General features: G+C 36.5%; 4 protein-coding genes across 8 annotated transcripts; 1 reads left to right on the top strand and 3 right to left on the bottom strand.

The window, feature by feature from the left end:
- On the bottom strand, positions 25-6140 carry LOC18587707 (DNA-directed RNA polymerases IV and V subunit 2). Its single transcript, XM_007011655.2, has 8 exons — positions 5905-6140; positions 5263-5714; positions 4773-4985; positions 3707-4590; positions 2952-3243; positions 1544-2494; positions 1075-1346; positions 25-657 (listed from the first exon to the last, which is right to left on the bottom strand). The coding sequence occupies exons 2-8, from the start codon at positions 5701-5703 to the stop codon at positions 156-158; spliced, it is 3555 nt and encodes a 1184-aa protein (XP_007011717.2). The 5' UTR covers positions 5704-5714; positions 5905-6140; the 3' UTR covers positions 25-155.
- On the bottom strand, positions 6490-9149 carry LOC18587708 (chorismate mutase 2). Of its 4 annotated transcripts, XM_007011658.2 has the most exons (7): positions 8955-9149; positions 8662-8853; positions 8283-8518; positions 7597-7683; positions 7352-7495; positions 7055-7147; positions 6490-6876 (listed from the first exon to the last, which is right to left on the bottom strand). In XM_007011658.2, the coding sequence occupies exons 3-7, from the start codon at positions 8502-8504 to the stop codon at positions 6646-6648; spliced, it is 777 nt and encodes a 258-aa protein (XP_007011720.2). In that variant the 5' UTR covers positions 8505-8518; positions 8662-8853; positions 8955-9149; the 3' UTR covers positions 6490-6645. The 4 variants fall into 4 exon arrangements, with proteins under 4 accessions (XP_007011720.2, XP_017983877.1, XP_017983876.1 ...); XM_018128388.1 differs by lacking the exon at positions 7352-7495; XM_018128387.1 differs by lacking the exon at positions 8955-9149 and having other exon boundaries at positions 8662-8925.
- Positions 9526-11296, bottom strand: LOC18587709 (protein POLAR LOCALIZATION DURING ASYMMETRIC DIVISION AND REDISTRIBUTION). The gene is made up of 3 exons (XM_007011659.2): positions 10909-11296; positions 10430-10827; positions 9526-10272 (listed from the first exon to the last, which is right to left on the bottom strand). The coding sequence occupies exons 1-3, from the start codon at positions 11201-11203 to the stop codon at positions 9889-9891; spliced, it is 1077 nt and encodes a 358-aa protein (XP_007011721.2). The 5' UTR covers positions 11204-11296; the 3' UTR covers positions 9526-9888.
- LOC18587710 (formin-like protein 18) lies at positions 15221-25443 on the top strand. 2 transcript variants are annotated; one of them, XR_001929584.1, is made up of 18 exons: positions 15221-15584; positions 16557-17257; positions 17463-17684; positions 17779-19847; positions 19948-20077; positions 20361-20432; positions 20776-20874; positions 21045-21086; positions 21173-21253; positions 21343-21393; positions 21498-21579; positions 22048-22142; positions 22805-22876; positions 22958-23074; positions 23493-23561; positions 23663-23729; positions 24686-25112; positions 25213-25443. XR_001929584.1 is itself a non-coding variant. In XM_007011660.2 (17 exons), the coding sequence occupies exons 1-17, from the start codon at positions 15512-15514 to the stop codon at positions 24871-24873; spliced, it is 4230 nt and encodes a 1409-aa protein (XP_007011722.2). In that variant the 5' UTR covers positions 15221-15511; the 3' UTR covers positions 24874-25443. The 2 variants fall into 2 exon arrangements, 1 of the variants encoding a protein (XP_007011722.2); XM_007011660.2 differs by having other exon boundaries at positions 24686-25443.

Consider the following 25797-nt stretch of genomic DNA (forward strand, 5'->3'; position numbering starts at 1 on the left):
TGTATAATCCACAAGATCAAAGGCTATACTGAAGTTAACCTTTGCAAAAACTTAGAACTGATATTTACAGAATCATTGGAGCATATCCAAGTATTACACCTAAAGTAATAAAGTTTCCATAAGAGTTTGGCAGCAAAAGATGAATCCATGTAAACTCAACAAAGCTGGGTTTCAAATTTCAGATTAATACCCATACTAAATAGCTCCTGGCACAATAACTTGGCACCATAAGGAACATTTACCCTGACAATGTCATCCACCGACTGGCAACCCCGGCAGTAGGGACCCCTGATCTTTCGACCACCTGGTACTGCCCGTTCAATCACATTTGCAACATTTTTACAGTTGCGGCAAACATGCATCTGGGAGGAATCACTGAGTGTGACGAGACGCTCGTGCAAGTTGGCTGATGCACCGTGAGCAATGAGACAGTCACGCTCCATCTCACCAAATTTGATCCCACCATAACGTTTCCGGTCAGCAACTGGCTGCCTTGTAAGCGGGTGTACAGGTCCAGTGTTACGAAATTTCACTTTGTCTTCAGCCATGTGGATCAGACGCTGGTAGAATGTTGGACCCATAAATATGAGTGAACGAACCATCTCACCAGTTCGACCATTGTAAACTCTCTCATTTCCCCATCTTGAAAATCCAGCCCTGTGACAGATACTCAACTAAGTAGATGAGAAAGCAATCACTGAAAATAATAATAATCATAAAAAATTAAAAATAAGACAATTGAAAGGAGCACTTAAATTTAGAATAACAATTGCAAACAGCAACCTAAGCTTCAAAGATAATATCGGAACAGCATGGACAATTTAACAATGCAATATAGCTTCTGAGTGTAAACAAAGTGTGAAAAACATTCTTAATGGTTAGTGAATCTGTTGCAGGTTTAAGCATTGATGGGATGGATACCAAAAAAGACCTATGAGTGAGAAAAAGAAACTGACATCAGTTCTTTTTATTTTACTTCCTAAATGGCCCACTTGAGAATTTTATATTAAAAAATCCATCATGATAAATGCATAGTGAACATGCAGGCATAAATGATTCAGGACAATCCATTACCTGTGAAGCTGTTCTGTGATGGCATCTACAGAAATAGTGGAGAAAGGGGTGGCATATTTCATTGACCCACCACAGGCAATCCCCTTTCCCAAAGCAGCCTCCAAGAGTTGACCTGGAGTTTGTCGTGAAGGGAATGCATGTGGGTTAATTACAATATCAGGAACTATTCCTTGAGTTGTGAAAGGAAAATTCTCTTGAGACTCCAGAAAACCAAGAACACCCTTTTGCCCATGCATGCTTGAAAATTTGTCTCCAAGACAGGGAGAACGAACCTGAAAAGATACAAGAAAAGCAACTGATGAAAACACATTCTTAGCAGCAGTAGATGCTACCTTTCGCAACTAAAATATACTAATACTACCATGTCTCTTCCACTTGCACACATGACAATTGGGTCGATAAGTTCATATATTTTCTATTACAAGCTGAAGTCAGATGTCCTTATAATAGTAGACTTAAGTAACATTACCTGTCTCAGAGATACCACAGCATAATTTTTCCCATCATCATTGGAAGATAACACAACTTTCTGAACCATGCCTCTTTCAGTGTGCTTCAGTTTTATACTATGATCAGCTCCTGACTCTGCACACCTCCCAATGACAATGTCACCACACTGCAGGTTAGCACCAACATAAGGAAAACCATCATCATCAAGGCTGTCCACACGTCCAATCTTACTTTGTATTTTTCCAAAATTTACAATATCTTCAGACTTCCGCCTCTTATCCTGAATTTCCTTGTTATCAACTTCTGCTTTGTAACTTCTTACGTGTTCAGAACGGAACATTCCACGCTCTAAAGAGGCTCGGTTCATTACCAAGGAATCCTCTTGGTTGTATCCAAGATGAACATTGACCGCCACAATAGCATTCTGGCCATTGTATAATTCTGGCTTCGGTAGCACTCCCTTCTGACCCAGAGGATGTCCCAGTTTTCCAAGACAATCAGATGTCATTGTACGAAACAGTGGCCTTTGGGGGTAATATAATTGGTGTGACAAAGTATCAACTCTAATGTTGGGGTTTGTTGTAGAAAACCCAATGGCCTGTTGAGAATGCTTCTGTGCCTGATAGAGGACTCTCCTTGCATGATCATGATTTGCAAATGGAATGATCCCACAGCTTAAACCCAAAAGAAATGACATGTCAAGCTCACAATGAGTATACTTAACAGGCTGCTTCCCCTCAACATCTGTTAAAAGATACTTAATACTCCATGCAGTTCGACAGTCCTCTTCTTCTTCAGTTCCAACAAGCTCAATTATCCCTCCTTCTAAAAGAGCCTGGAAGGTGTAATTTTCCCCCTTAAATGCTTTTGTTCTGTTTAAGTTGTCAACAACTAAAAGAGGACGCAGAATCCTTCCACCATCAGAAAAGATGCGCACTTCTCCTTTATGTTCATCTCTTTTGATTTCCACCTACAAGAAAAAACTCATTACTACAAAAAGATGAGGAAAGCAAGAATAACAAACTACAGAAAAGAAAAATTAAAATTTGCAGAACTACTCTTCTGCAAGAACCAAAGTTAGGGGACTTCTATGTAATTTTACTCTTTTTTTTGTCCTTTTAGGAAAAGAAAAAGATGCTTAGCCTAGGACTTCAATTTTCATTTACTACCAGTTTAGTAGCTGAAGTACACCTAGGTACTAACTAAAAACATAAAAGATGGAAAACAGCAACAGAAGCTCAGTTTTACATAACAGCTGATTAAAATTTGTCCATAAATCTCCTCACACATATAACCTTAACAGAAACAATATTTTGCTTCATAGTTCAATCTGTTGCCCTCAAAAAATACACAACACGATATGGCTAGCATAATAAAACTGAAGAAGTTAAAAAATTATGCAGTCTAAGAAATGAGATGGGGACCACCTGATGCGGAAATTCTTTACTGCGTCGCTTTCTTCTAACCTCAGCAGCAAACGAAAGGGAATCTTCACAAACCCCAACCCATTCCCCATTTAAAAAGACTTTATCTTTCCCATCAAGTGAGCTACAAGTATCATTAACCAGTTCCTCCATTCCGGAATCAAACAACTTGTCAACTATGGATTCCATTATGTTTGTACTCACAAGTCCTGTGGTGGCCAGATTTTTTACAAGCCCACAATTTTCACCATCTGGAGTGGAGAGGAAGCAAACTTTTCCCCAGTGAGAAGGGTGTCTGCATTAGAAAATTAAACCAGAATTGAACCACATTAAAGATGACAATTACAAACATATCAACAGATTTAAACCCATAATTAATAAAGAATTAAATGCTCAGAAGCTAAAGCATTAATTCCACGTTTCAACTCTAAGATACAAATATTAAGGATAACAAATTGAAAAGTGAGATTACCACAACACCACACAAAACTGCAGATAAAAACATTAAACTACTTCATCTTCATTGTTATCAAAGATTGTAGCATTTATATTATAGATGAATAATCTGACAGTCCACGTAATTGCATAAATCAAAGTTTCTAACCATCAGAAGCTACTAAACTCATTCCATTGGTCTCATAAAGTTCTGCATAGAAAGCCCACTTGAAAAGATATACAATACATCTCATTTAAAGTGAAAAAAGATTTGAACTTAAGTAACAATGGATTAATGGAAATAAAGGTCTGACGTAACTTACGGGTATCTTGCATCTCCAACCTTCCCAGTGTACTGAACCTGTTGACGTGTTTTCCTCAAATCAACCATTGTCTGCAATGGATTTGCTCGTCCAAGATTTGCCACAACTCCTGAAATCCTTTCCATCCTTTTATAAGGATGAGACCAGGCTCCAGTAGAAAATGCTCTTGAAAGTCCATTTGTAACTATAGACGCATCAAGATAGTGCTCAATAGGACGAACATTACGATCTGCATAAAGATCTCTCTGCAGAGTCTTAGCCATACGCCTCCTGGCATGGGCAATGTGAACTTTCAGTTCACGCTCAAGCAGCTCACCTGCTAACTCTAGCCTCTTGTTCCTAAAATCATCTCTATTATCACATTTTAGGCGACCAGTGTAGGCCTGCAAGAGACACTTTACCATGTACCCTAGGAAGCGAGCTTTTTGCTTGAAACTACGCAGAGTGGGAAACAGATATGTGCTAAGGCACTCTTCAATACCTTCTTCAGGTGGAAATCTGGTATCTTTGACTAACTTGCCTACATAATCAATAGCATTTCTTCCTTGACAAAATTTATAACATTTCCCATCAGCATTACGAATTGAGGCAAACAGTATGTTTGTTATACTAGAATCATTGCTTTCATAATCAATCAGATTTACAACTTCTTTGTCTGATGATACACCAAGGGCAAAAAACAAAACCCATACAGGGATCTCCGTTGACAAGAAATAAACAGTGAGGACTTTCTCTCCCCCCTTGATATATTCAACTTTAGAATTCTCCACTAGTCTAATAATTAATCTGTTTCTCTTCACCTCCGACCTGTAAGCAATTGTCCAACCCTGGCTATTTGAAATCCAGAGTCTCTTCATAGAAATTTGCTCTTGTGCAATGAATATCTACAACAAAACATGGCATAAATATCATATATGTTTCTGTAGAAAGTAACAATGAAAAGTATTTGGCTCTATATAGAAAGTGCTTAGCACATTGAAGTCCTGTTACCAATTAAGGAAACTGAATAACGTCAACTGACAGAAAAGAAAATTCGTATAGAACAGATTAAAAATGTCACATTCACCTTTTCTGTACCCTTGATCAGAAAATAGCCTCCATGATCAAAATCACAATCAGCTTTTTCAACTTCATTCATCCAGCATAGGTCAGACCTCACCATCACAGGGATCCTCCCAATTATAATATCCCTGTTATCTTGATACACAACCTCCTCCTCAACAAACTCTTCTCTTCCAGTTTTAAACTTGTCACTCTTAACACTTTTTGCCGTGTATACCTGATATATTACCAGGAAACATATCATATCATATTTTAAATAACTTATTTTTAGGGAAAAAGAGGGAGAAGGGAGCAGTTGAACAATAAAGAACATTCAAACTATCATATAAGCAATGAAGATAGTAAGATATACTGCAAATGAATATTTAGATTCTAGAGTCTTACAATCAATTAACAGAACAGTTATTGCATCAATAATTATCACATCGAACATTGATAAGGATGCCTAACACTGACATCAACATATATTCAAAAAGCTAGTGATATTTACTCACCTGAAGGTCAACATTAACCTTCATCCTGGAGGAATACGTCATGTTCTGAAGGCGTGCATGCCTAGGAAGCATGTTGAGCTCATTGCCTCCAGAAACAGCCCAAAAGGTTGGCCGCTCAACAGTGACCTTCCCAAACCTCACTCTAGCATGACGCCAGTCACCTTCTCCTTTCTTCGACGGGTCATACCCAGAATGAATAAGGAACTCTCCAAAAGAATCAAAGGTGTTCTGCAGACCATATTTGATGAAAGCATTGTAAGAGTTGAGCTGATGACTGATGAGGCCATACTCTTTGAAGAAAGACACGGCCGCTTGTTTACAGAAACCCCTCAAAAACTCTTCTCCCAGCTGTTGCACACTGAGAACCTCATCACAGACATCATCATCTACATCTAAATCGATATCAGCTCTATTTGCTTTAGCATCTGCTGACGCCCCCATTGGAACAAACTCTACAAAGAACAGAAAATAAAGTTCAAATCCATTCCGCTTTCATTAAACGTTTACATAAAAAAAAAAAAACCCTAAAAATCATCCCAAAGAACCACCAAAAAAAAAAATAAACAAACTTTCTAACACTTCAAGAAAAAGGGTTCTGAACTGCAAAGAAAAATATGAAAAAAAAAAATGAGAAAGACTTACATTTGAAAGTGTGTGTTGAATGCTTTGAGAAACGAAGAACCCTAAACCCCTAAATCTTCTATGCGCATAGCTTTAAAATCAGTGATCACCACTGTTTTTACAGACTCTGAAGAGCAATGTGCGTTAAACTTCGAAGGAATTTCTCGCTATTTCAGGCTCAAAGGAGTGAACTTAGAGTTTTTGGAGAGTGGCAGAAAGAAAAAAGAAAAGGCTCTGCTTTCGTACAACAAGACCAAACACTGGCTTTTTGTGGGATCAAGACAATAACGTAAATGTCCTTGCGGTTTATCCAAATGGATGTCGACATTCAGGGGTGTTATTGTAAAAACAGGAAATGTTACAGAGCAATGATTCGGTACGGTTGAAGATAGTTGGAAAGACGCATGTTTCCCTTTAAGATGATTAGAATTTTATATTCGATTAGACTTAAACCCTTACATAAATTTTAACAATCTAATCGAATTCTGGATGTCACCGAAAGCTTGCTGAGAATGCATAAGAGTCGATGCCTTTAGCTTTGGCATCAATCTCTTTATAGTCGAATGTTGGCTTCCTAATTGAACCAGACTTCTTTGCACTTTGACCATGAATAACAAATCAAACAGTTGATGTTATTGAAACAAAGAGTTATGAAAAGTCGGCCCGATTTTTCCATGATACAATCTTATTCATTTGAATAATCAACAAGCAGGTTTTACACAATATGATCTTTGTTGGAACCATCAGGAACTGAGATTATGCTCAGTCAAGGCGATGGAGGAGGTACTCAACTTCAACATCCTTTGTCAGGGGAATCACCCAATCTCCATAGAGCCGGGAAACAATGGCTGGATTTACTTTGTACTTCCCCTTGTTGCCCTCATCACCGAGCTTCACTTCCTGGCCAAATGTCATTGCCTTCTTCTCTACCCTCTTCTTCACTGCTTCTTCCACTCGAGCAAAGGTCAGCAAATTGATCAGGGTATCTCTATCCTGAAACAGCCAAAACATTGTTCCAAGCAAGACAAGTCAAAATGATCATCTTCACCAAAAGATAGATCTCAAATGATGTCCCCAGTTTACATGCAGCATAGGAAGCATAATGACTACCTAACAGTCAGAAGGTTCAAGGATGGTCCAATTTGCCATTTAGACAATGAAATTGAAGTACCTGAGCACGAATTGCTGGCTCATAGTCTTTCCTTTCATCTCTGAATTTAACTTCAGCTACAAGTTTTCCATAATGTATTCTCCTGGAGAGGGCCTAAAGGAAGGAGCAACATATTTTAGAGTCATTGCTAGAATAGATCTAACTTTGTCCTGAAGGGGTACACTCGCAATTGTGTGAGGATTTGGAACACCATTTGGCGGGGCAACACAATTTCATTGCACCAAAAATAGAGATTTCTTCTTGCAGAAACTTCTAACTTCATATAGCAGATAAGAAGACATTACAAGAGCTTCTTACCTGTAAACACTCAAGATCACGAGTAGCTGTTGATGCATAGTTTCCATCATCACCCGGGGTGACAAACAATGGAAGCAGTTCATTGAAATACATATCCCATATGATCTTATTTATGTTAACAGACATGGCTGCAGGATGCAAAACCTGTGGTCTTGGAATTAGTTCAAACTATAATTGAATCTGTTTCTAGTATTAGGTAAACTGAGAAGAGAAACAACAGGTACCAGCTTGGGAGAATAAATTACCTCAGGATACTTGTGAGGTGGCACCTGTAAGGGTGGTAGATTATCTGGGAAGAATGGATGTTCCTCAGGATTCTCATATCTCCCAGCCTGTCACACATTCAAATTTACGATGCATTCACCACTCAATTTCAACATAGATGAACTTATAGAACAACTGAAGCCAAACAAATTCCATTGATTGCAACTTCGTTGCCATGGTTTCTACCAAATTCACAGCTTTCATTTTCACCCCTTAATTCTTAACTGAGAATAGTGCCAACTTGTACCAGCATGGAACAACTTTATGAAGATAGCAGGACTAACTAGATCAAACCAACTAAACACTGACAATAGTTTCAGGATTTCGGATTCTGAACAAATGGTTCAAGCAACTAATGTAGATTCTTTCTATATCCCAAAAAAAAAGAAAAAGTTTTTCCTCTCTTCGAGTGAAATGTGCCAAGACTGAAAAGTGAAGATTATTGTATTAAATAATAACTTAATAGCATTGACAACAAAAAGACAAGAAGTTGCAGATATGCTGTCCCCAAACAAACTTAGATGGATCAAACTCTGACGTGTTCGGTCCAGAACAAATCAGTAAAGAAAACAACAACCCATCTGTAAGTTACTTACTCAGGAAGATTTAAAAAGAAAGAAAAAGAAACGAAGACCCAACATTCTTGAGATGAAGGAAAGAGTTTTACCTTGGCTTGGATGGCCTCTGTTTCTTTCACAATGAACTCAACCAGAGAGCCGCAGGACCCAGGAACAGAAGAAGCGTAAGATTTGTCGTAGGTTGGAGAATTTAAAGGGAACCTAGCTCTCTCTATGAGACTGAAAACAATGGTGTCTTCTTGCCTGATTAATGACTCTCTTATCAATTCTAGCGTCAACCCATCGCTAACATTGGACTCTGCTTTCGCCATTTCGTGTTTACAAGCTGAAGATGTCAAACAGACAAGAATTAGCAGCATTACCAGAGACATGTTTATGTTAGTCAAAGACCAAAAACAAAAACAAAACAAAAAACGACCCAAAGTTATAGGATTCAAGATTTGGATCAAACCATAATTAACTACTCACATTTATGATAAAAAGTAAACGGACCAGGAAGAGGAAAAGTAAACGGGGGCTAAAGAGTAGGATCTTGACAGATGATATTTCTCTATCTTTACTTCTTAATCTGCCAGGACAACGACTTTCCCGGTTTGAATTCTGTGGCAGCAGTCACTCGCCGGTTCCAGCCAACTAATCCATCCAGGAGTAAATGGAAACCTTGACAAAAGAAAACAGGTAAAAAGTTGGGTGCGTAGTGCGCAAGGGGGGCTACTTTTCTTTGCGTTCAAACTACAATCAACCAAGCTTTAAAAACGTACAACTTTTTTGGATGGTGGCGGCTCAGGCCTCGCGTGATTGCTGGATATGTTCGTATATCTGTCTTGTCTTGTTTGTCCCTAGTTCTTCTTCGAACCCAAAAAAAAAAGAGAAGGTGGGTGGTTTCTGGCCTTCTGTAGTTTTAAGAATGGAAACCCTGCCTCCGGGCACTAAATTACTGGTCATTGATGGCCAAGTTGTCATTTAAGAATCTGATGATCTGCCATGTGATTTCTATGTTAAATTGTTTGTACTGAATAAAGAATGTTCTTGGCCTCATGGGCTGCATACTTCGAACCGGGCTTTGCTTGTTGGTCTAGGCTTGGACTCGTTGCTCAATTTCTTTGAGCACCTTCATTCCTCAACTTTCTCTCTATGTTTCTTAGTGGAGCTTTTTTTTTTTTTTTTTCTGAATCTTGTTCAGAGCAAGAGTCTTCATAGGTCAATAGGCATTAAAAACAAACTAAAAAGCAAGACGTCTAAGCTAAAAATGCAAACAAATTCAATGATGATATCAACTCTAGATCAAGCATGCTATAGTTTTAACAAAATCCCTAAAATTGAAGTCTAACGAAAACCATAAAAAGCTCCAAACATTTGACTGAATGGATGATTAGTACATGTTTTATCCTGTTTCGAGAATTAGGTCCAAATTCTCCCACCTCCCGATAATAAAACAAAATCGAAGACTTTTCGTATACACCTAATAGTAAAACAAAATCAGTTTTATGTAGACCATTCATCCACAAACTATATGGCTTCAATCTGTATACTAGTTCCCTGTTTTCTCACTTATCATTGCATTTGCAACCTAGTCAACCAGATATGCCCAACCCAACACTGAAAATACATGAAGCCAAAAACAAAGAGTACAAATACAAAGGGGAGCAACTTAATCTTTAAACACCAACAACTATCATGGTGGTGGTTTTTCAGCTACATAGTAACTCTCAGAAGTGCCGTAGCAAATTTTTCTGACCTCGAGAAGTGGTGAGTATGTTGACCATGGTGGAAATCAAGTCGTGAAGGTTCTTTAACATGCCTTGACAAAAGATGGGCAGCGTCTTTCCACCAAGAAATCTCTCTTTCCCTTTCTCGAAGTTCTTGCCTTGCACGTCCCAAAGCATCTTCTAGTTCTCTTATCTGTTCCTGCTGCCTCGTTTCGAGCAATTCATGCAACTTTCTCTCGAGTTCAAATGGAGGAACCCCAGACTGCGAGTCCGAACAGTCTTCTTCTTGACAATCAATTGCAGGGTCAATTTCTTCTCCACAGCTTATACCATAGCTTCTCGATGAAACAGTGCTGTTAATTGTACTCTCCTATAGTGGCAAACAATACCATTTAACATAACGGGGAATTAATAAGGATTTGATAATCGAAAGTGCCGTCTACCATCTCTTTTGAAAGCAACAACAGAATGTTAAGCAGGGATTCAGATTAGACATGCGAAATTAAGAATATTAAGTTTTCTTGTACCTCTACTGTTTCCTGAGGTGGGTTTGTGGGCAAGTTGCCTGAATCCAAATGGAGTTGCAAACGTTCTAACTCAGCTTCAAGCTCTGCTTCAAGTCTATCCATTCCCTCTAAACAATCATCAGGTACATCATCACATTTCAAAGACTGATCAAACAACACCTTATTTGATCTCGGATTGCTGTTAAACCCCAAACCTTCCTGGACGCCGTCGTTTGATTCAATCTTCTTAGCAACTGGTAAATCTTTATTTCCCAGTTCCTCTTTAGCATTTTGAAGAACACCCTCCATTTGGATTCTCAATTCCGTCATCTTTTGAAGTTCATTTTTACTCTCGGCAATCATATGTAGCAAACAGCACCCTATTCCCACATTGAAATCAACTTCCCTTCTACATCTTTCTGATTGAAACGAAAAAGAAAAATCATTAGAATCTGCAATTCAAAACCCAAATCATAAACAATCAGAAACTAACTTTTCACCTTTTGACGAGTCATGACCGTCGGTACCATCATGTGGTGCCTCGTCATCGTCGTCTTCTTTTCTATCCCCAACAATCCTCCGCTTCACCTTCCCACGCTTAAGCCCAGACAGCAAGCGAGCAGCGAAGCGGCGCGAGGTGGCGCAGTTTAACCCCCTGCAACCGTCCATGAGAAGGAGGCTTTCTTCTTCGTGTTCTTGGAGTAAAAGCACGTCGGCGATGCGTAAAGGAGGAGAAGATTTGGATTTATGGAAGGGAGAGAAGAGGAAGGGCTTAAACTTGAAGGCTGTCGGCATCGGTGATTGAGATTTTCCAGGCTGCAGATAGATTCCAGAGGGGAAATGGAAAGAGAGTGATACAAGAAAATTAAATGAGAATGATGTAAAGTACAAAGTAACAGAGTGGAGCGTTTTCAATTCTGGAAAGATTTTGGAGGGAAAATTTTGATTTTGGGTTTTTTTTTTCTTTTTCCCTAATTTATATTCATAATGATCTTTAATTTTAACTTAAAATGATAATTGATATTTTTTGTCTATATAACATATTATACATATGTAATAATATGATCACATAATATATTTGTATCAATTGTCATGCAATTATTATCAATTATTACGTCAAATATTGTGTTCACATTATCTATTATGGAAAAAAAATCAGTAACAATTTAAAATTAAAAATTTATAAGAATACAAATTATAAAATAAGAATTTATTTAAATTTAATAAAATAATAATTATTATATAAATGGATATAATTTAAGAATTTTTAATAATTAAATCATAAAAGCACTACTAGTATTAAAAAAAAATGTTGGTGGGTGGGCAGAATATAGGAGCGGATGGTGGGTAATGGGGCCAAAAATAGAAGAAAATGTGGCTTATTTTTAGCCCTTATTTTATTTTGATAATAGTTTATGTCTATATCTTATCAATATAGAAGTAGAATAGAAAAGGGTTATCTGACATGTGTTTTGTTTTTTGTTGGTGCCATTAATTTCATATCTCTTTTTTTTTTTTCTAGAAGCATGATAAATTTATTGTCATATATATTAATATAATAACAAAACAAAAAACAAATTAAACAGCCGTTAAATCATAACTTTTTTTTGTTAATGATGAGAATGTGCCTTTTTTTTTTTAATTGTAAGGGAGAGGTTTGAAAATAATACACAAGAGTTTGGTATTAAGAACAATCAATAACGATATAAAATTAGAAAAATTTTATAAATTATTTTTAAAATATTTAAATAAATTTGTATTCCATTATGTTTATTTTAAGTTATTATAATTTTATTTTAAATCAAATAAATTTTTATTGTTAATGGTTATATAAGATGGTATTGACGTGGAGAGTAAAATTATTACATGATCATATTATCATATTATTATTCACTATAATATGTTAACATATCATATGACAACAAAATGACAAATGGTATTTTGATTAGTAACTATTAATTAAATATTAATAATTGTTATTTTAATTATAATATTATAAAATATTTTTAATAAAGTAATAAAATTGAAGGGTAAAAATATTTTTAATAATATTATCGAGTACAATGTAATGTGATTGCGTTAGTTTTGAACTGTAATTATATTACGTTTTTTGACTGTAACGTGATTGTATTGTAATAATTTATTACAAAATAAATATTATAATATAATTTAATTAAACACATTATAAAGAATGTACTCTTATTTCTCTTATACTAAATACTACCTAAATGTGAAGGACTTCACTAATCAATATGTGATATATTTGCCAAGCCCACGCAAAATTTCCACCAAATGAATGAAAACAACTTGTTGATCCTGTTTTCGTCAAAAAACCGACATCATTGAGCAAGGGAAGAGAAAATGCCGTGGACGAAGCTTGTGAAGAAGGCTAGAGACTGACAGTTGCTGCGGCCGAGAGAGCCCGACGCGTGAAGAACGCTCAAAGGTCCGGAACAGAAGAGAATGCTTGGAATTGAAACTTGAATGCACATGGACGACTTTTCTTGCTTGCAATGCAATGGCAAAATGATTTTTATTTTTATTTATTTATTTATTTTTTACGATTGGTGGTCTTATAATTATTAATATGGTAATTATTGTTGGGACTACGTGGAGCTTTGAATGTTCACGTAACCCAAGAATTTTAGAATCATCAACATAGAACAACTGTCACACTGTTCCATTCCTTGTTTTGACCAAGAATATAATCCAGCATGCTTTTTGCTTTTGAAGCATATACGACTATAATATTTTTTTCAATCCTAGTTTTAGATGGGATTTTAATTACGGGTACCAATATATTTATTACACTACACAACACGATGACTATCCTATTAAAATTTATATATACTACAATAATTTTATTTAAATGAGTTAAATCATACTATATGAATATACAGAATAATATAATTAATTAACATGTTAAACATATGATTGACGAATCTTACTAAGATTTAAAACATGATAACTTTAAATCTAAAATTGTTTAATTCTAATTATTCTCGTGTGATGTTAACGGAGCGCATCTAAATTGCCAAGTTTTGTTTTGTGGGGTTTGAAGGATTAGAGAGTTTAATTAAGTTTAATGAGAACAATAAACAGGTTAAAAAGAAAAAGATTAGTAGGGAACCTTTATTTGGGCTTTTATTCAGAAAGGATTGGGTCTGACCAAACCATTAGTGGATCCATCCAATCCTTAATTTCTTCAACAAGTCTTGGTGGAACCATTAAAGTGGTGTGTCGGCCCCTTTCCCCCACGCATTGCGCCTTGTTCCTTGTGTGTTTGTTACTACTTTCAAAACATTTTATGGATGTTTTTTTTAACATAAAAATCTCCCTTCAAGTGTGGGTTAATTAACGTTAACACAAAAACGATTTCTTAATAAATACATAATATTATTGAATTATCAAACATATTTTAAAGCTCTAAATATAATTATTTAATCTATCGTAACGTATAAATATCTTAAATACATCCTCTTTACGTAAAAGTTTATGCCATAAAATTTTTTTAATTTACACAAAAAAGCTTTATGTGAGATTTACATAAACTCGATAAAGATATCTTATTTAATTATTTTAAAATGTCACTATTAAAATCTTAACACGAATCTTTAGTATGATTGACTTACTTTTTGGTGGGACATTTATTTTTTGTTTTAATTTCATGACAACTTTTTGTTAATATGTGTAGCGACCTTGATTTAACAACCTAACCCACAGTGGATTTGATTTTGAGCAAGGATTAGGCCCACAAAACGATTTTCTCCTTTTTAAGTTCCTTTTAGTGCATGGATAACGCCTTTAAAGATCAGGCCATGAAAACTACTCATTTAAATGCATAATTAAACACCATTCCATTTATAAAAAAAATAACGAATCCGATCTTTAAAATATTTATTATATTAGTTTGATATTATTTTAATGTATGTTTTTCGGGTTCATATTTTCAAATCAAAATTTAATTATGTAACATTATAATTGTGTTGATTTTTTATTCGAAAAAACGAATCCATTTTAATTTGAAAGTCTCTTAATGTGTACAATTTTGATTAAATTAGAGACCCATCTTAACTCAGGATCCGTTAGTTTAGACTATCACATTAGTTAAAAGTTGAGTAGGCTCTAATATGTTTATCATCGGACTCAAATTTTTAACTAAAAAGTCATGATTATATAAATTCAAAATTTATCTCAATTCTTATGAATATGAGATTAATGATATATAAATTTTGTACATTATTATGAAAGGGAATGTTATTAGCTTATTTATAAATAAAACTAACAATTCAAAATAAAAAATAAATATTTATAATTTTGAAATACTTTTATCTTTACATATATTATTACTAAATGATAATTGAGTACAAATAAAAACAAGAATGAACCTTAAAAAATGAGCATATTTTTTTACAAAAAAAAGAAAGGAACAACAATATTCCATAATTTCCAAATTTGTAGGAACAATCATTTGCATTGACTTTGTCACATGGACATGGCTGGCTCAGCATTCATCAAACAAAAACGAAATTATTTCCTGTGAATCTTTGATTATTGATTCATTATATAATTTGAAGGGAAAAAAAGAGAGAATAATGAAGAAAATGGAGCGGGGAGCTATCGTTATCGTCATCCGTTAACAGACAGGCACGAAAGGAGGAAAGCGACAGAACACAGAGACAAAGCTGAGATCCTTGAATTCTCTCTCATATTTTATTTGCTTTGGTGTAGTAACAATTAACGAACCTCTCCCAAATCTCTGTCCATACAAAACCTTGTTTTGTAATAGAATATTCTCACCCCCCACTCCCTCCCTCCCTCCTTTCTTTCCTTCCCTTTCTTCCTCACCCTTTTCTCTCTCCAAGACCTAACTCTTTTCTCTCTTAACGTCCCTTGATTGAAAGCTAAGTTTCTCTGACACTTCCCGAAAACTTGTTGCTTCGGAACCAAGCAATATTTCCCATTCCTCTGCCGAGTGCCAATGCAATCATTTGGACCATTCTTCTTCTTCTTCTCCTGCTGCTACTGATCTCTCTATATTAGCTCAATGTGGGTTTCTTTTCTTCTGGGCTGATTTGATTTTTGTTGGATCTTGGAACGACAATGGCGTTGTTTAGGAAGTTTTTTTATCGAAAGCCGCCTGATGGGCTTTTGGAGATCTCTGAAAGGGTTTATGGTATGCTTTTATTTTCTTTTCTTTTTTCTTTTTAAATTTAGTTTGCTTCTGTGAATCTTAAACAATAATGGGATTAAAGAAATATAGTAATTTGATATACACTCCATATGGTTTCACTGTTAAATGGTTGTAACTGTTTTTGTGGGACATGAATTAACATTGAAATTTTTGTTAACAAGTATTTTCTTACTTAAATTGTCATTAAGTGTATGTTTAATGTAACTTATGTAATTGTAGTTGATAGTAGTACAAACGGAAGTGAATGAAATGAGAATAAAATCTAATGCTGAGTTGGGAATTTGTTTTTTGGAATACTTAAGTTGGAGACTGTAAAAGGTGCAATGGTATTACAACTCCAGTTCATCAATACTTTTGGATGAACTTTTTCCGGAGAAAACAAAGATTACATGTTTAGTGGTATAAATTGCTGGGGATGATATGGTAAATATTTTTTTCCAAGTTCAATGGGGCCTCTAAATTTTGAAGTAGTATATCTTTAGTGGACTATCTTCATCAGAAATCAATCAATGCAGTGTAAACCCTGCTGCATGCCTGCGTCATATTAGCAAGAATTCATCCTTTAAGCCATTTGCTTATATGCAAAAATAAGCTGAGGGTTAGGTTTGGCATCATCCTATTACTTATGTAGATGCTCTTATTTGTGGCCCTAATCTTAATGTGATGTATGCATTTGATTATAATTTATTCCTCTTTGGTCATCTGTAAAGGACTTGAAAAGGTTACACAATGCTTTCTCTCTCTCTGGTCGTAGAAGCGGAATAGATTTTGCTTTCCCTGTAAGAGTGGTTTTTACTTACTGCAGTATGACAAAGGGATGGAAAATGGTGACTTCATCTCTTTTATGTGTATCAGTATTTGTGAATCTGTGATTGGCACTTGGCACTTCAATTGTTGAGAACTGTTATCCTATTGCCTATTTGATACCTATTGCTCTGTTGTTTACATTTGTAGTTTTTGATTGCTGCTTTTCAAAGGACATTTGGGAAGACGATGAATATAAAACCTACATTGGAGGCTTAGTGGGTCAACTCCGTGATCATTTTCCTGATGCTTCATTCATGGTGTTTAACTTCCGAGAAGGAGAGTACCAAAGCCAGATTGCTAGCATATTGTCTGACTATGATATGACTGTAATGGACTATCCTCGTCAATATGAAGGTTGCCCATTACTCACAATGGAGATGGTCCATCACTTCTTAAGATCAAGTGAAAGCTGGCTTTCACTTGGGCAACAAAATGTAATCTTAATGCATTGTGAACGAGGTGGGTGGCCAGTTTTGGCATTTATGCTTGCTGCTCTCTTGATATATAGGAAGCAGTTCACTGGCGAGCAGAAAACATTAGACATGACCTATAAGCAAGCACCTCGTGAGCTTTTGCAGTTGATGTCCCCCCTGAATCCACTACCCTCTCAACTAAGGTATCTTCAGTACGTCTCTAGGAGAAATTTGGGCTCAGAATGGCCTCCAGCAGATAGGGCCCTTACGTTGGACTGTATTATTATAAGATTTATTCCTAATATGGATGGAGAGGGGGGCTGCCGACCAATATTTAGGATATATGGACAGGATCCTTTTATGGCTGCTGACAGGACTCCCAAAGTTCTGTTCTCTACACCAAAGAAGAGTAAACTTGTTCGGTATTACAAGCAGGTGGTTCTGATTCTTTTTAGTCTAAGTAGCTTTTTCCTTCATTCTTTATTTTAGTTTTGTTCATTTTGTTTTGAGTGAAGAGTTACTTCTTCCTCATCACCATTCAGAATGTGATTTCTTTTGCATTCAACTTTGAAAATGAAGTTACGCTTCTCTGAATTGTAATTATTTATTTATATCTTCAAATTCTTCATTATTCTTGCAGGTGGATTGTGAACTAGTTAAAATTGACATCCATTGCCATGTTCTGGGTGATGTTGTGCTCGAATGTATTAGTTTGGATAGTGATCAGGCGCGGGAATCAATGATGTTCAGGGTCATGTTTAATACGGCCTTTATAAGGTCAAACATTTTGATGCTTAATCTTGAAGAAATTGACATCTTATGGAATGCTAAGGACCAATTTCCAAAGGACTTTAGAGCAGAGGTATATATTTATCTTCCTCTGTCCTTGATTTTGGCTTGTGCTGTATAAAATTTGTTCTGTTTTTGGATAGTTATTACTTTATGTCTCGGTGAAGGTTATCTTCTCAGAGATGGATGTTGCAACTTCTGTTATGTCAATCGATTTGCCGGGTATAGAGGAGAAAGATGGTCTTCCCATGGAAGCTTTTGCTAAAGTTCAAGAGATTTTCAGCAATGTTGATTGGCCATCTCCAAAGAGAGATGTAGCAAATATGCTTCAGCATATCTCAGTATCAAATATACTGCAAGAAAATTCAGAGACAGGTATCTCCAAGCGTATGGAAAGAGCCAGTGTCTTGCATGATGACGAAGTTAAGGAGAAGTCAAATGTACAGGCATCAGAACACATGATCACAAGTCCAACATCTGCTGCTTTGGAGAAACAATCTACATTCTCTGTTAAACCATCTTTGGATGCAAATTCAACTAGAAAGAAGTTTGAACCCCAAGAAATCCAGGTTGCTCCCCGACAGCCTGCACAATCTATACCATCTTCTGGATCATCCTCAGATCCAAGTCCAATGGAGGGGCTAACTGAATTGCATGAACTTCAAGTTGCTCCTCAAGAACCAAAACATTCCAAGACCTCTAATAAACCATCCCCAGAAGCCAATTCAATTAGAAGGAAAGTGGAAACCCAAGAGCTTCAAATCGCTCTTCAACAGCCGGCACAATCTATATCATCTTTCAAACCAACCCCGAATGTAAATTCAATCAGAAAGAAAATTGAACCTCAAGAACTTCAGGTTGCTCTTCAACGGCCTGCACAGCCTAAGATCATATCCCAGCGAGTACCTCAGTCTTCAATCTCTGTTCCAGTGTCATATTGCAATTCCTTGCAAGGTTCACCTGTGCCAATATCAAGATACCATAGTGCACCTTCAGCCCTTGGCATTACAGCTCTATTGCATGATCATGTTGTATCTAAAAGTGAAGAATGCATTCATCCTGTGACATTACCTTTATCTTCCTCAGCTATTTCATCTCCTCTACCAAATACACCTAAACCTCTGCAGCCGAGTCTTGCAATTACCACACCTACTGCTTCACCTGGTACACAATCTTCCAGTGAAGCTCCGCTGATAACAAAAGCTTCTTCAAGTCTTTCAGCTCTAGAGACCTTAAAAGCAACACATACTGAACATCCTGGAACCACATCGCTAGCTAGAGGCCGGTCATCATTTGTTCCTCCCCCTTCTCCATTGCCGTCTCTTTCTGGAGCATCTTTTGAAATGGAGAAGTCCAATTCAACCTCATTTCCCTCTTCTCTACCCCCTTCTTCTCTGGAGGTATCTCCTTCACCTGCAGCCAAGAAGTTCCAGTCTCCCCCACCCCCACCCCCTCCTCCACCTTCCTCATTTTCAGGGGCATCTCCATCTCCCTTGGTTACAAACTCACTCCAATCTCCCCCTCCCCCTCCTACCCCTCCTCCTTTTGCTAGCAAATCTCCTCCAATGGTCAAGAACTCACTACAATCTCTTCCTCTTTCCCCTCCCCTGCCTTCCTCTTCGAGTGCATCTCTATCTGCCACAGTCGAGAACTTGTTCCAGTCACCACCTCCTCCACCGCCACCCCCTTCATTCTCAGGAATATCTCCATCTTCTACCATTAAAAATTCGTGTCCAGCTCCCCCTCCTCCTCCACCTCCTGCTATTGCTTCCTCAGCCACCTGCTCTATATCTTCTCCGTCACAATCTCGGACATCAGAACCTCCTCCACCACCTCCACCTCCCCTACATTCTGGATCTGTCTCAGATCCTACTAGTAAAGCCTCAGTGCCACAGCCACCCCCTCCTCCTAGTCTTGCTCCAAAGGGTCCTTCATCAAACAAAGCTGCTCATGTTCCACCAGTGCCACCTCCTCCAGCTCCTTGTGCCAAAGGATTATCTAAAGCAGGTGGTACCTCTCCACAGTCACACTCAGTAAGTAATGGCAATATACCTTCAATTCCTGGACCACCTTCTGGTGCTCCTTTGAATTTGAAGGGGCGGGGCATATCACGTATAGGTTCCAAAACTCAGGCTTCCAGAAAGACCAACTTGAAGCCGTATCATTGGTTAAAGTTGACAAGGGCTATGCAAGGAAGCTTATGGGCTGAGGCACAAAAACCTGAGGAAGCTTCCAAGTATGCATCTTGTTTCTATAACTGTTTTTGTCACAGAAATATATTAGTTCATATAATAATATAGAGATGTGCTATGGTTCTTTTTCTAAATCTGTGCTAGGGCTCCAGAATTTGACATGTCAGAACTTGAGAGTCTTTTCTCTGCAGCTGCACCAAATTCAGATAATAGTATCAGGGATGGGAAAGCAAATCGCTGTGCCTCAGGCCGTAAATCTGAGAAAGTGCAGCTGGTAATTACCATGTTAATTTTTTTGAACAGGTTGCAGCCCATCATTTGTTCTCTTGATTGCCTCACCCAAGGTTGTAAATCCTGTTTTTGTACCTAATTAGAGCTGAAAGGATTTTTTTTCCCTATAAACCCATCTACTGTTTCATATAGTTTAGATGGTGATTTTCCATAAGTGATTTTTTTTCCTGGTTGGCCCTCCTTTTTATCTTCTTGACAAACACTTGTTCATCTTGGAGCATCTAATCTGAGTTTGCTATCTCACAAGAAATTCATTGATGTTGCAGATTGAGCTTAGGCGGGCGTATAATTGTGAAATCATGCTCACTAAAGTTAAAATTCCTTTGCCTGATTTGATGGTAAGATAAACCATATGGCATTTCTCGTAAAATACATTCTACTTAATAATTGTAGTCTAGATTTTCCATGATAGTTCAATGTACAAGAGACAGGTATTATGTTTTTTCACTGTAAATGAATGACAAGATTTAATTCATCAACAGTTTTTGTGTATATATTTTAGGCTTAGATATTGCTTACTTTTCTTTCTTTCTTTCTTTTAATTATATTATTTTTTCCCTTGCTACTTGGCTACCAAAATTATAATATTACATTTTCCACACGTCATTTTGCAAATCGTTGCCCCTGAAATATTCTTCAATTGGTCTTTTTCATTCTTACTTCTCTGCCACTATCTTGCAGAGTTCAGTCCTTGCCTTAGATTATACGGCATTAGATGCTGATCAGGTTGAGAACCTTATTAAATTTTGTCCTACAAAAGAAGAGATGGAATTACTCAAGGTAGTGAAAATATGTGCTTATCTTTTCCTAATTTGTCTTCTTAAATTAGTAGTTTTCAGATTTTTCAGCACCTTTGTACTTACGTTCATAACTATCCATGTAGAATGAAATAATTTGGTACATTATGCAAATAATCCTGTTTTAAGTAATGATCATATTATTAATTTCAGGGTTATAATGGTGATAAGGAAAAGTTGGGAAAATGTGAACAGGTTAGTGCAGTATCTTTGTTTTATAGACTTTTCTTTAACAATTTATTTTGTATTTTACCTGATTATCTGCCTTGTATTTGTGACAGTTTTTCCTAGAACTGATGAAAGTGCCACGAGTAGAGTCAAAGCTAAGAGTTTTCTCATTCAAGATACAATTCTGTTCCCAGGTATGAGGAGATCCTGTGTCATCAGATTGGTATGAGATGCTTTCTGTTGTCATTGTTGTCACCTAATGGTACTTTTTGCACCTTTCCAGGTTTCTGATCTTAGAAATAGTTTGAATATTGTAAACTCTGCAGCTGAAGAGGTAAATTGAATTTTCTTTTTCACATACATTAGCTTTTTCACTTAAAGCTGTTCTTTTGCTGAACAATGTAAACAATTGTATGATTTCACCGATGCATTGATCAGGTGAGGAATTCGGTCAAATTGAAAAGGATCATGCAAACTATTCTTTCTCTGGGAAATGCTTTGAATCATGGAACCGCAAGGGGTGAGTAATTTTATTGATGAGGTAGATTTTATTAATAGGTGAAAAATATTTTGTTACAGTCATCTTCCTGTGTTCCACTCTGAGGATGTAGATTTGTCAAACAAGAACATGATCAATCTCCTCACTACAGATTTGTCTTCTGTTATTCTACTTTATTATTGGTGACTGCAGTTTGAATGAGGTGCCTCACCATTTCCTTATTGTTAACTGAGACTACAATGTTTTACAGCCACTGCATGTGTCCAGTAATCCTGTGATCTTTTCCCAACTGCAAAGAATAGAAATCTGTAACCTTATTGAAATGAGCTTCTGGTCACTCTAATTTGATAATTTTGTTCTGTGAACCATCTCTGCAATTGTTATTGTTGGTTTTGTACATTCTTCTCCCAGATGGCAATTCTGTACAATCTTTTGAAGAATCATCTATTTACTCCAACTGTTTCATTAATTGTGGTTTCCCTCCCACAGGTTCTGCTATTGGTTTTCGGTTGGATAGTCTACTCAAACTCACTGACACACGAGCTCGGAATAACAAGATGACTCTCATGCATTATCTTTGTAAGGTGGAAGATCTCTTTGCTGTCAAATTTGCCTGAATAACTTGAATTTTCTTGCACTTTCACACTTATGTTTTAAGGCAGAATGTTTCTCTCTGTTGTTTATAAGACCATGGTAAAATGCATGAATTGTGCAGATGTTCCCTGCATCATGGTTTAACTTGGTTAAAGACTAACTTTTAAATGTGAAGGTTGCTAAGATTATGAACAATTTTTGCAGATAAAAGGCATGGCATGTTGCCTTGTTTTTACATTTGGAATGATGAGATATAATGACTTTAACACTTAAAAAATATAAATCAGGATTGCAAGAAAGTCTGCAATATCTTTTCTTGCTGAGCAAGCTTATTGTCTCTTTGTAAGTGGTTTCTACGAGTAATACGCTTCAGGCTCCTTTGGAGTGTGTGTTTCTCTTAAAAGATGGATAGAAAGTTGTTGATTCTGTGCTGAAGCTCATTATCCTTCATTTTAAATGCATGTTACAAGTTTAGAGGAGAGAGAGAGAGAGAGATTAATTCTATAAATATTCATTTTTTTTCCAAAAACAAAAGTTTCTGGGTTAGAAACTGTTTAATTTAGCTGCTTATATTGCTTTGATTACCGTTGTAAACCCCAACTTATTCTTTATGAAAATATTAATATATACTTTCTGCTAATGGCCTGTGTAGGTGCTGGTCGAAAAGTTACCAGAATTACTAGATTTTCCAAAAGACCTTGTGACTTTGGAATCTTCAACAAAGGTGATTCTCCTTTTGAGGTCATATTTAATTTGCTTAGCATTTGGCATATGCTGCTAAGCTAAATAATTGATTACCATGCAGATACAATTGAAATGTTTGGCAGAGGAAATGCAAGCAATTAGTAAAGGGTTGGAGAAAGTTGTACAAGAACTGACTGCCTCAGAAAATGATGGTCCTGTGTCTGAAACTTTTTGCCGGGTAATTCCTATATGTCAACAAGTTATTTTGCTGAGGTTCAAGGCTTTGGTCAAAAGTGCTTGAGCTTTATTCGTCATCTTTAACATCCAGCATTGGGCTTCTTGATATGACAATCTATTATAGTGGGCCAACATGAACTGGTGTGAACATCCTTCCAAATTATTTTAGCAATCATACATCCGTTGTGACACCTAATGTGCCTAAAGGTAGAACTTCTTCAGCCTCCAAAATGTTCAGGTGCCAATCAAGAGTGCCATGGCCACTCAGCTGATCAACAAGTCCATCACTAGTCTTAGGAATGATAATTCGTTTGGATCAATAATTACTTTCAAATAAATTGTCATCTTTTTACTTATTTTTCTTATTCTTCATCCTTTTTTGAATAACAACTAATGCTTTTATTTATTTAAACATTCAGACATTAAAGGAGTTCCTTAGTTTTGCTGAAGGTGAAGTCAGGTCTTTGGCTTCGCTTTATTCCTGTGTGGTATGTATCAACTCTTGTTTTAAGGAGTTTTTATTCAGACATCTGCATTGTGCTTGTAACATAACAAACTCATTAGACATTTCTAAATTGGATGTCTTCAGGGTAGAAATGCAGATGCCTTGGCTCTTTATTTTGGAGAAGATCCAGCACGTTGCCCATTCGAGCAAGGTAGTTGTTAGTCTTAACAAGTTTGTTTCATGCTTATCACCGAACTGATTCATTTACATTTTGTTACTATTCTTTTTGATGCAAGTAAAGTGGGGGCAAGGCGAAAGGGGGAGGTTTTTGAACTCTGGCCTGCCCACTCCTGCCTCTCTTACTTAAGCAGTATGCTAAGGTCCTTGCTAGACATTTTGTTATTGGATGACATGAATGTCATGGATATATGTAGCTGAGGACCTATGCGTGTTATATATGCCTTAGCTTTTCTCTGAATAATTAATGCTTCATGTTTATAACTGTCAGTGCAGCTTATAATATGCTGTTGTGTGAGTAAAGTTGCCACTGTAAAATTATTTGACTTCTTTAGTTGCTCCTCCTTAATTCTTTCTAGTACATGTTTTGAAATGAAGAGAAAATTCAGTTATCAGATTCTCTGTTGCAATAACCTTGCAATTCATGACTATAGTTATTTAAATGACTTCGCATATCTGCATTAGGAGTAAGTGCATTCAGAATGGAAGAAAGATATTGGTTCATTTAATAGGGATGAAGAACAGTTTGTTAAGAAGATAGCAAATAAGGACATTGTGAGATTGTGAATGACAGAATGGAAATGTAATGGTCTAATTAATGAGAGGTCATTTGCAACTTCTTTATTTTGTTTGATGGTAAAAATATTTCTACTGATCCTCAATTGCAATAGTTTGAGTGATGATGTCCTATATGGTTTCCCTCTCTTGATCTAGTAATTGATGGTTATTTTTGTTTTTTTAAATCACTTCAGTGAACACCTGTATAAAGTTGATATGGTTTAGATATGACTTCGAATGATTTGGGCTGCTATCAGCCAACATGCACCCATGTGAATATCAGCTTCACATCTTTTTAGTTTGGAGTGTTGCTCTTTTACATTATTTTAGTAAGATGTATCACTTTCCATTGATCTGAAACTTTTCCTATAGTTGTGTCTACCCTGCTCAACTTTGTGAGGATGTTTGTCCGAGCACACAGGGAAAACAGCAAGCAGCTTGAATTGGAAAAGAAGAAAGCACTGAAGGAGGCAGAAAATGGGAAGCTGAAAATTAGTACTCCCCCAAAGGAGTCCGAACACTTGATACGAAGTCCAAGCAAGAGTGCCAATGTTCAATGATAGACGCTCACAAGCTCCATATTCCTATTAATTAACATGACATTCTCCCATATGAAATAAGTACGGTTTTGCTCCATGGAGTGAAAACCCTTGGAAGCTTGGAGCATGAATTACAACTGGCAACATTCTTATCACTGTCGTGAAGAAGAATGTCTCACGTATAATCCGACAGCAAGAATAAGGAGTTATAAATTAAAATGCAGGTGGTGCATGGCGGAGCCAAATACCAATTTCAGATAGTAAGGCTATTCTAACTGCATTCTGCTTTGGACATTATGTTGTTACTGAGTTCTGTATCTGCCAATTCATTCTTTAACATGCTTTGTGGTTTTGGAGCAGTGCTGTGGGATGAAGTTCATTAGGTCCTCTCAAGCCACTTGTACTATACCTCTCAAAAATTTTGTTGTAAACATGTAGGAGTACATAATAGTTTTATACTCACTTTTCAATATAAATTTCTTTTCGTGTAAATTTTTAGTTATAGGAATGTAAATGTCAATGTGATATCTATATCCAGATGATTATCCAGATCAAAGTCTCCTCATTTCTAATTGTACTGTACTTCTCTCACTCTCTCTGTGAGGATCTCTTGGGTCTATTCCATGCATGTTGCCTAATGTCAATCTATTTTCTTTCCAAGATTAATTGGCCTGTAGATTGTAATCAATTTAAGGGATTTTGGTCTTTTGAGTAATTAATGCCTACAGCTGCACTCCAGAAAAACACATTATAGATAATCACAGGTTTTTATCTTGGATGAAGATGGGTCCAATTGCACCTCTGGAGCTACCAGCCTATGGAAAATTACTAGTTGTAAAAATAATCTTCTAACTATTTTAAATGACTCATATTATCATTAGGGATGCAAATGATTTGATTTTCCTCAATCTAATAACATGGGGTTTGAGACCCTATCTTCGGTCA

The sequence above is a fragment of the Theobroma cacao genome, chromosome 9, assembly GCF_000208745.1.
Source record: "Theobroma cacao cultivar B97-61/B2 chromosome 9, Criollo_cocoa_genome_V2, whole genome shotgun sequence".
NCBI classification, from domain to species: domain Eukaryota; kingdom Viridiplantae; phylum Streptophyta; class Magnoliopsida; order Malvales; family Malvaceae; genus Theobroma; species Theobroma cacao.